Genomic DNA, 11,068 nt, shown 5'->3' with positions numbered 1-11,068 from the left:
AAAAGGAAAAAAGAAAAGTGCGGGTGTGGATAGATGTGGGGGATTCTATTTTATGCTGTCGGTTCTTGCCTTATAATATTATTGAATATATATTTTGGTAATTTTAATTTCATGAATTTTGGCTCCCATTTGCGAAGACCCAGAGAAACTTTTTAGTTGCGAATTGGGTATAAAACCAATGGGCGATGCTCGGTTACAATAGCATGTGTACGGGATTTTTTTATTAAGGACCATCCCACTTATTAGTTAATAGGATCTAAGATTTGGAACCAATTAACTTATTGGTTCAGTTCATTAAAGAACCGATCCGATGGCCCAGACAATTGACACCCTTATTTCTAAGTTTGAAATGGGTAGACTAGTTTTTCTCTTTTTTTTTCAAATGAAACCAGAAATAAAAGATAAAATACATAGAAAAAGGCTCAAAAGCCATTTACATATAGAATAGGAAAACTTGGCCAAAAGAGATCAGAATGCTCCACCAACAATGCAATATTACTTACTATGAACGAACCATTAAAAAAAGGAAGATCCTACAAAAGCCAAAACAAAGAAAAGTACTCTTCAATACTAAGCACAATAGAATTTAGGCAAGAAATTGTCACAACAATAAGAAGAGGAGATAATCACTTAGTACTGCCATTAATATGCATCGACAGCTTCCAAGCAGACTCTGAACCAAATACTTCACATTCTTGGCAATCTAATCTGAAGGTGGAGAGCAGCGAGGACGGCAATTGAAAGATATGACCCTGTAACTAGTATCTTTTCTTGACTTGCCAAAATGAATAACAACAGGAGATACAAGGCTTGGAACAAAACTTGTTGCATTGAACCAAGTTGGAATTGCTCTAGACACCCCAACATGCATCAATTGCTCATTCTCTAAACAATAAACAAAAAGATTGCTACGGTTCACTGTTTCCATCTTTGGGTCCTCTTTCACTGGTAAGAACTGTGCGCTGTCTTCTCGGGGGCAACTAGGACTATTTTCAGTTACCTTGCACAAGAGCATGTTACTGCTCAATATACCCACAAGATTGAAATCATATTCATTAGGCCATGACCTAACCACATTTGTATGATAATATCGGCACAGCTCATTGCACTTGAACTTTTTAATCTCTATGAACCATATATCAGAGACAAATTTTCTATAATCAGAACGATACAAGGCCAGGTAATCTTTGATTAAAGTGAGGTTCAATCGACGACAATTAGACAACTCTAAAAACGGAGGGAACTTCATAGTGCAAAACTTCTCATCATGGAGATCAAACACAAGGATGATAGGCTTTGAATTGGAATTGGAATTGGAGTTGGAGGTGGAGGTGGAGGTGGAGGTGGAATTGGAGGTGGGTATATACATAATGCAATAAAGTGCCCCATTCATGAATATCATCCCTTTGATTGAAGACCAGGATAAAAAATTTCACCCGTAAGGGATTGCTATCTCTCTCCATGAACTTTCACCTAATGTAATAATCTCACCCTTGTAAACAATATTCTTGCCTAGTCCAGTAGTAAATATTTGAATCACCTTGTACTTGCCTGTGGAATCCACACCAAAACCAATTTTCCCGTGCTCGAGATTGTTCAATTTTCCTCTTGGAAACATCACACACTCTTCTGTGATTGGGTTGCATATGAATATGCCATGCAACAAAACTCAGTATTGATATTCGAAGCAAGAAACCATGCAGAGCAAACCATTGCAAGACCCAAAAATGTCAAAATCCCATTTCTTTTCTTGATCTAAATAGTTCCACATATAACCCAAGACAATGTCCCTTGTTTTCCACATTTTTTTGTCCTTTATCTTTGTCCGACAAAAGTAACTTATTTGCACGCTGGTATTCCCAAAGAATTAGGCGGTGAGGTCGATTCTTCGACCTTTGAAGCTGTAATTTAATGAATGATGGGTCTTCTATCAAACTGAACCAGCTCTTACACACACTCTTGAATTGCACAAGAGACTATAGGGAGCCTTGACAATATGTCCGACATAATCTCAGAAGGTGGATACTTAACTTCTTCCATTTGGGTCCTTAAAAAATAAAATAAATCAAAGAGAAGATATGCATAAATAGTAATAACAATCAAAGATAAAAGGAAAGCAACTATAGCATCAATGCATAAGAGACCACAGACACTAGTCAGTATGATAATATGATCTGATATATTACTTAGATGTAAATAATCTCAGGCTGTTACAAAGATCACTTAAGACTGGAATTGAACATGTAATGGAAATGGGAAAGATCAAGTTCTATACTCTCTTAAGTTGATTACATTAGCAATTGCCGTCTCCAACACATTAAACAAAACATTTACAAAGAATAATCAAGTTCTTATAATAATCACATCATGCAACACTTCAACATAAAACATAATATACCAAAGAATGTTGTCTGTCTGCTTAAGCAGCGCTAAACAGAGGAAAATGGGTTTCCTGAAATACCTGTCCGCCGCTGAAACTTGAAAGTTGCTGTGATTTCTTCCGCGGGTCCTGCAAACCATGAAAATTGTTTATCAATCACACACATTCAGCCATTCACAACCAATTCTAAGGGCATGGAGGGGATTTCCACATCAAATTAGAAGCAAGGAAAATGTGGAAGCAAGAAGAGAAGAAAAAAAAAGAAAAAAAAAAGGGAGTTCCAATGTTTCAAAAACACATATATTCATTAAACATTTCTATCATGCAAATGCAGTTGACACCTTCAGCAAAATGCTAATTTCTGGAGGGAGAAAAAGAAAAAAAAAAGGAAAGAAAATAAGCAAAAAATATATATAGGAAATTTATTTCTCTCTTCTCTCTCCTCCACCTTAGCACTTTTGGTCTCAAAAGATCTCACAATCAATTGTGGGTTTCTCTCTTTTAGGAAAGAGAAAATTGTTACCCTACCTCCTCATTCCCTATAAATACAACTCATGTAAGAGGAGGGGAGAATTCATTCTTTTTCTAGTTTTTTTTAGTTGCTCTCTCTTTAGTTTTAGTTCTTTTTTATCTTTTCTTCAATCACTTTTGTAATAGTTTTTTTTTTTATTTCAATTAATGCAAGACTCTTTTATTTTTATTAGCCCTTTTATATTTATGATTTATGCAATTGAGTTGTAATTATTTTTAAGTTATAGTTCTAGGCTTAGATCTAGGTGACAAGATCACGAGCCGTGGAGCAATTGTTTTTCAAGTTCAAGCATAGATTCAAGTAAGTAGGCTCCTTCAGTAGTCTTCTCTCCCCCCTCTCATTCCCTCTTCTGACTACCTCCCCATTTTAGATAGAACCAGAGAGAAAGCACTGAAGAGAACAGATACACAACTTCGGTATTACCTGCTTTCCTTAGTTGTGATTCATCAATTTATTGCTTTTATTCAGAGCATAGCTAGAGAGAATTGGACTGTTCGAAGCCGTGACCAGAGACTCAGAGCTCCTCTATATGACCAGGATATTATGAGTAGGGCTTTGGGTTTAAGCGGTTTTAGCCATTTAGGTTAGATACTTACAGGTTTTGATACGGGTCCAGCGATTCCGGTTCTGACGGTTTCTTTGTGGTTCCGAAACTGTTGGGATACTTGGAGGAGAAGCAACCGGATCATAAGGATGTCAATTCGGTATGATACCGGTTTTCACCTAAAAAATTAGCTATAATAGTGCGATAGAAACTCTACATTTGATAAGCTAAGTACGTACACAATAGTCCTGGAAGAGCCCATTCTCTATAGCTTGAAAGAAGGTAGCATAGCATAGCGAAAAGATGGTCGACATTATAGAAAACCTATTTTATTATGCAAATACATGATGCTCAACAATTTCTCAAGACTCGATATATTTGTAAAGCAGGTCGCACATCTCTCTCAATCGAGGTTGTAAACGAAATGAATGATAGAGGTAGACACTAGAGGTTGAAAGGTAGGGCACCAAAAAGAGTATTGAATTCTCATCCGGTTTAAAGAAAAGAATAGAAATGGGAAGAAGAGAGTGATTCTAAAGTTTAGGATGATTACTTCTCTTTCGGCGTAGAAAGGCGCTTCTAACCATCTTGAATTCAAGCACCTGGGACAACTTTCCCATAGCCAATCTTTCTCCCACGTGAACTAGTTATTGGCCATGGAACCATGGTTTCATTGAATCACCATTTCATCCAACCCTCTTTAGTTCTTAATTAAGAAGCCCATCACTGTTGGGTCCTGGCTGACACTGAGAGGGGGGGGTGAATCAGTGTGTCCAAAAATTTTCCCTCAACTGGTTCTTTACTAGGTCATTAGCTGATGTGGCTCACTCTCAATCACAGTCTACTGATGTTGCACAGAGCTACTATGTGAACTATTGATAACTCTCACTGCTGCACGAAGTTACTCACATATTATGTATTGCTGTTGAGAGTTGACTCACAGACCCCACACGGCAATCATGGTCACATATACATAGTCATATGTACATCCAAACTGCACCACCAAGTGGTTAGATTTACCAGATGTACACATCCATCCTGCAGACACACACTCCAATCCACAATACAATACTAGCATGCACAATCACAATACAAGAAATATGTGCTTTGGCCAGTTGCCTATATGCACGGAGTAATGCCCACTGTCGAGCTCAGTATTTACTCAATACTAATTATGACTGCACCCACAGCCAAGGGAACACGTTCCCAGTTTCCACCCTTGATTTACAAAGGCTAGGTCTTCACCCCAATTTCCCAGAATAACTTGAGAGGCCACACCCATGGCAGATATGTTTAGGTAGTGGTAACTACTAAGAAACACACTGTCCCTATGTCCAGCACCCACTGAACACCAATTACATAGATAAGGTTGGGCTTATAACAATGCCCTACAATGATATCTCACATAGCATAAGTCTATGGCAATATAACCTAGCTAAGTATACAATGAAAATACAGTAAATCAAAAGCACAGTCAATGAGTATAGAATAACTTACAACTCTGTAATGTCTCTGATCACTGGTTTCCGAAGATGGGACTGAGAACTCTAATGGTCCACTAAAATCTTCAATCTCCCCTAAGTTGATGAAGAAATTAGAATCTTCAAGTGCACTGTAGAACCCGAATTAGTCTGTGTCTGAAATACTCTGGCAGTGAGTGTGTGATACAGATACTTTCCCTCTTCTTTTCCTCTCTTTCTTTTATTTCCTTTCCTTCCTTTCCTTTCTTTTCTTTTTCTTTCCTCCTTTGTGGAAGCTCACCCTAGCTTCATCAAGGCACACCACCTCTCATCTTCTTTCTTCTTTCTTTCTACTTCCTCTCTTCCTTTGTTAGAGCTCTAATGGTTCAACAAGGGCTCACACAAGCATGAATGGGCTTCTTCTCTCTTTTCCCTTTCTTCTTCCTCCTTCTCTTTTCTCTTCTCTCTTCTTGGCTACCACTAATGAAGCTTGCTGCCTTGCCTTCTAGCAACTGCCCAAGTCTCTAATGGAGGCTATGGATCAAGTACAAGAGACTATAGGTTTTGCATTCAAAACCTAAGCCTTCTTTGAGCTTCAATTCAAATATTCAGCCACCTCTGCAACTCTCCTCTTTGTTATCTTTCCTTAGGCATGTAGAGCTCAGAGAGATGAAGAATCTTCAACTTGAATCACCCAAATCGGAGTTAGGATGAGGGAGATATAGCCCTTTGAAGTTGGGATGACCGGAAAGCCAGAAATGAAATCTTCGGAGGAGCGGCATAGGCTACACCGGCGGCGAGCGCAACAGGGGCGCAAATCTGGTAGTAGATCTCATCAAAGAGCATCTAATAATCTGAGCCGTCCAATTAAACCAACAGACAATAGATCTAAACCATAGGTTTTGAATCTCTATGACATCATCATGACGTACGTGCTGACATTGTCAGACGTGTTGTCGATCACCAATTGGTTGGTGTAGCGAGTTTCACGGTACGCTGTCAGATAACTTTAATAAAGTTCCATCGATATTGACCGTTAGATCGGAACTGATATGATATGATTGGCTCAGATCAAGATATGGAGAATCTCTTTATAGATTCTATGCACATGCGCTACACAAAATTAAGACTAATAGGGTGAGGCGCCACACCATCATATCTAATACACTCCACCAATGACAAGCCTCGGTAAGCATCCTCAACGCAAGCTCTTGTACGAACCGTCAGATCTGAATCGGCCGACGTGGCTCAATCTGAGCCGTGTATTAAGGATCCCTCTGATTCTCTTATATACGCATAAGCCCCTGCCTTCATATTTTCAGTGCTAAACACCCCTTATCAACTAAGACCTTCAAAATCTCAAAATTACATAAAAGCCCTTCAAATTTCAAAAATAAAATTTGAAAAATCCACCCAACACTGAGAGAATACTGATGAATTTTTGGTTTGGATTTTTAAACCGGCTTTACGGAAACACTCATAACTTTTTCATACGATATCTGATAGAGATGAAACACAGTGCTTTGGAACGTAACTAGACGCTCTACGACTTTCCAGAAGACTCAATCATCTGAATCAACCATGTAAAAAGACCAAAATGCCCCTAGACATTTCCAATGACGCATCTTTCTCATACGGAATCGGAACGCGATGAAACCAGAACCGTTGAAAAGATTGGATTTTTTTCGTCTTGTTACATGGAGAACACTTCCTTTAAAAAAATCATCTTCAATGTCAAAATTGCCCTCGACTGCCACAAATGCCGTAACTTCATACGGTATTGGAATGCGACAAAATCAGATGCACTGGACTAGATAAATTACAATCTATATTTTTCATGAAGAAACGATCTTCCAAAAATGTCATTTTCACTGCAGAAAATGCTGTCGAGCATAAATAGGCCAATTTTGCCAATTTTGACCTAGAAACCCGCAACACATCCTAAGGATGTATCAAACCATTCCATGCATACCAAGCGGCTCTGTTATCTCATCGGTGACACTGGACACTACGATGTCGTCATTTCCATCAATGTCATCCAAACTAGCCACGTCATCACTGCCACGTGGCCGGGTTGCCAACAAAGACAACCATAAAACAACAATCACAACCCTATATCAGTGATTGTCCATCCCAAGCAAACCTCACTCTCTCCTTTACGCTTTGTTACCTCTCGCTGCCTGCCTTCCTTCTTTGCTTCACTTTCATCTCTACCTCACACTGAATTTCCTCCGTTGCCTCGTCTATTGTCTGTCTTCCTTCATTCGATGCCTCTCGCTATCTCTCTCAATCCCAGGTTTTGATTTGTGCGATGAATCTTGTGTTTCAAGGTTCGAGTGTTGAAATGAAACTTACGATTCTCTTAGTGATCAGTGATCCTGAATGGACTCTAAAGAGGCTGGATAGCAATTTTCAAGTAAAAAAAAGGGAGAATGAATCTTGAATAGAGGCACTTGCAGAAGACAAATCCCGGCGCGAAAGCTCTAATCTAATAGGGGTGCAAAGCCCTTGGAGGAGCAGCAATTAGCCATGCTCTGGCATTTGTAGCAAATTTGAGCTGTATGATATGACTGATAAGTAGAAGTGAGAAAGGAGGTGAGTGAAAAAAGGTTAGGTAGACCGGAGTCCAAAAGTACGAGACAGGAGGGTGATCCTCCCGATGAACTGACCATACCCCAACCGACATAGATGAACAAGTAGAGTATATTAGGGCGCTTGAGAGAATCATGTCGAAGGAACTCGAAAAAATGTCCGCTCTCCTATCTTTTGATTGGGAAAGTGACACAATAACTGTATCGAAATCATATTGAATAAATCGAAGTATCGAATATATAGACATAAAAGGAGAAATGACAAAAATATTATACCAAAATCATACCGAATATCGAAACTAAACCAAATAAAAACTGTATACCATATCATGACAGTACAATATCGGTATTGAATTGTGATCCTGTATGCATATTTATACTCTTGGCCTCCCCTAATTCACATGATCTTTGTTGGTTTACTAGTAAGGGGTAAGAGCATCACATGGAGTGAATTAAGAAAATATGCCATTCAACGATGCATCTTACTAAATATTAAGGTAGCTCCATTTGATCCATTATAAGAATTTGACATTGCAGTAGCCATCACATTCGTACTAGAATTGAGCCTTACCATATGAATATCCTTTCTCATCACTTCGTCGTAGATCATTGTAAATAATTTCTCATATATAGAATCTTTCGTTAGAAAAAATAAAAAATAAAAAATAAAAAATAAAAAATAAAAAATAAAAAATAAAAAAAATAAAAAAATAAAAAAATAAAAAAAGAAGATCACATTAATAGAACACATTGGAGAAATTCATATTGTATAAATTTTGATCATCTTGATTTTTTTTTTTTTTGGGTCATTATAATTCTGATAGTATACATCTTAATAGAAAAAGCATAATATTACAGTGACATCCTACATCATCATCTTGGAGTCACTTTAACTTCTGAAATGAGTACCCCAACAATCTCAAAATGCCAGAAAACCTAGTGATGAATTGAACATCATTTATAGGTAGAGCAGCTGGATGCGGATCCTCAAATCTTCGACAAAAAAGAAATAATAATGGTCCATCAAAATTACTGGTTACACCAAAACTGTTCCATTATTGGACGATTTGAAATCCTGCCACAGAAAGTAGAAGCAGCTTAGTTACATGAAGGGGGAAATTAGTCATCATTAGGGAAACAAGTTTTGTAAGGATAAATTTGATTACAACCTTAATACTTTCAATTGGGTTTTCTACTGATCCACCCCATTCCTTTATCCTAGATCCTGCGGCCTCAGCCTGTAACAAATGGGTACAAGAGAGAGAGAGAGAGAGAGAGAGAGCTCTTTACTCCAGTTTGTTCCAAAAGTTATGCCTGTTAGGATCACAGTTTGCAAGCCAACACCAGTGATCATTCCAGCCCATATTCCCTGTCATTTAAAAGATGATCCATTCACACTATTAGGACCTTCAACAGAGATGATAGGGTAACCCAATCCATGTAGTCTAGCTTATAACTATGGACAAAAAAAATGAACCTAGCACTTTGAGCATATCAGCATATCCTCACAGAATAGAATAGATAGCTTACCCCATCTACTGCTGACAATAATTCTAAATTGCAAAAATGATGGAAATGAAATGATTCTAGATGAATGTTACCTCAACTCCCAAGTCCAATTGAGCACCGAGCAAGAACCCAAGAGGAAGACCCACAGCATAGTAACATCCAATGTTCACATAAGCTATCAACCACTGCCATCCTGCTCCTACAGCCACACCTGCAACCATGACATTCCAAAAAATATCAGAAATCATTGATCAAATCACAATAGTATCACATATTTTTGTTACTTTCCCTAGCTTACAGACCTGTTAGAACAGGTTGAACACTGTTAAGCAACAATGTGAAGGCGAAGATGACGGCAAGGTGAGACACAGCTTTGGCAACATCAGGACTATTTGTGAAGGGAAGAGCATAGACATTCCTCAGATACAAGATGCTAGCGAGGAACATTACACCTATCAATGCTGAAGTCAGAACCACCACAATTATTGAGAATTTCGCTGCCCTTGGCCTTCTTGCTCCAAGTTCATTTGAGATCCTCACACTGTTAACAATAAAGAAATTATAAGAACAAACTTGAGAGACCTCCCTTGATATTTCTCCTTATTTGTGGAAATTAAGGCAAATCAAATTTAGTTGATTACCTGATTGCTGCATTGAAACCTAGGAAGATCATGAGCACCCATCCATTGAGATTGGTACTGCATGAGCACAATGTCATGAAATCTAATAATTAAGGTGGCCATCACAAATAACAAAGATAAAAAAGAGCAAGCAAAACATTTCAACAACTGTACCAGATGGAAATGGAAGCCACTGCAATCTGAGCATCCTTCAAGTTGCCCGCTAACACCACAAGCAGCATGTAATACCAGAATTCAAGGCTGTTTGATCAGAGATGAAAGGAATTAATTGTCTGTAAACCATGGAAAAATCGAAAGACTGAGTTGACTCATCGAGTCACTCACTGCATTTTAGCGAGTCACCCCGCCTATTTAGATGGTATTAGCCTCTTACCACAACATAATGGCAGAAGCAATTGAAAGACGAGCGAAGGTGGCCAAGTCACGGAAGGCTCCCCAATTGAACCCGGTCCAAGCTCCGGGGCAATAGCCCATGACAATGTAAAAAAATTGGCCCAGGTCTACTATCCACCAAGACAAATTGAGTGCAATTGCTGCACCAACCAACCCAAGCTGGAATTGCACAATTAAGAGCCAACAGAGGAAGATATGGAAGAGCAGTGCAAGGCCAGATACCCATGCCATGGCCATGACCTTGTTTTGTGCCTGCAAGAACCTCTGCATTGGGAAGTTGATTGCGTACGCGAACAATTGAGGGATCATGTAGAGCGTGAATCTTCTGGCGACACGTGCAATCTCTTCATCCTGATCGAAGAATCTCAAGATTGGAGTGGCAAAGATGTAGATGGGCAACAGGATGAAAGCCATCAAGGTGAGGATGACCCATGAATGTTGCATGTATATACCCAACATGTGTACCTGTTTTGCTCCGTATGCTTGCCCGCATAGTGTTTCAAGTGCACTTCCCATTCCCAACTGCAACATTTGAGATAGAAATATATATAATGAAATCACACCATTAGTTTGTATTACTATGACACAAACGGTGATGACCATTAACAAATTGATCAAATGGGAAAAGAATGAGACTAGTGTTGGAAGCAAATAAAATCCATTAGTTTGGATTTGTTGCATGTATGATTACTTGGTCGTACATGTATGAGCATCCAATGCACGCCTTACTTTTTGTCCTTGTATGAATCAAGAGGGATATATTTGAAAGTAAAATGAATAGGCATTAGATACTCACATGTATGACTAAGTGACAAGCAATGAATTATGGTCTGAGTCAAAGGTTTGATCACTTTCATTCATACGCATACGTCAAATGGCATGTGGTTAGGAAGATTTACATGGAAGCTTTTTTTTTTTTTTTAATCGAGAGAGAGAGAGAGAGAGAGAGAGAGAGAGAGGGGGGCATGGCAGCTATGATGATGGCATAGCTAGAGAAACTAATAGAGTGCATATATAC

At 38.7% G+C, this 11,068-nt stretch overlaps 1 protein-coding gene across 1 annotated transcript in view; it reads right to left on the bottom strand.

Moving 5' to 3' along the window:
• Nucleotides 1-703: 703 nt before the first annotated feature.
• LOC122084842 (protein DETOXIFICATION 33-like) overlaps nucleotides 704-11,068 on the bottom strand; it is an 11,618-nt gene continuing 1,253 nt past the window's right edge. Inside the window, exons 2-10 of the mRNA XM_042653267.1 lie at nucleotides 10,031-10,572; nucleotides 9,811-9,897; nucleotides 9,658-9,714; nucleotides 9,319-9,557; nucleotides 9,109-9,227; nucleotides 8,792-8,876; nucleotides 8,677-8,747; nucleotides 2,462-2,509; nucleotides 704-1,243 (exon numbers count right to left, since the gene is read on the bottom strand). Coding sequence (XP_042509201.1) covers nucleotides 704-1,243; nucleotides 2,462-2,509; nucleotides 8,677-8,747; nucleotides 8,792-8,876; nucleotides 9,109-9,227; nucleotides 9,319-9,557; nucleotides 9,658-9,714; nucleotides 9,811-9,897; nucleotides 10,031-10,572 — 1,788 coding nt within the window. The remainder of the gene's footprint in view (nucleotides 1,244-2,461; nucleotides 2,510-8,676; nucleotides 8,748-8,791; nucleotides 8,877-9,108; nucleotides 9,228-9,318; nucleotides 9,558-9,657; nucleotides 9,715-9,810; nucleotides 9,898-10,030; nucleotides 10,573-11,068) is intronic.

Source organism: Macadamia integrifolia, chromosome 7, assembly GCF_013358625.1.
Source record: "Macadamia integrifolia cultivar HAES 741 chromosome 7, SCU_Mint_v3, whole genome shotgun sequence".
In the NCBI taxonomy this organism is placed as follows: Eukaryota; Viridiplantae; Streptophyta; class Magnoliopsida; order Proteales; family Proteaceae; genus Macadamia; species Macadamia integrifolia.
This window is presented reverse-complemented; position numbering and strand designations above follow the sequence as displayed.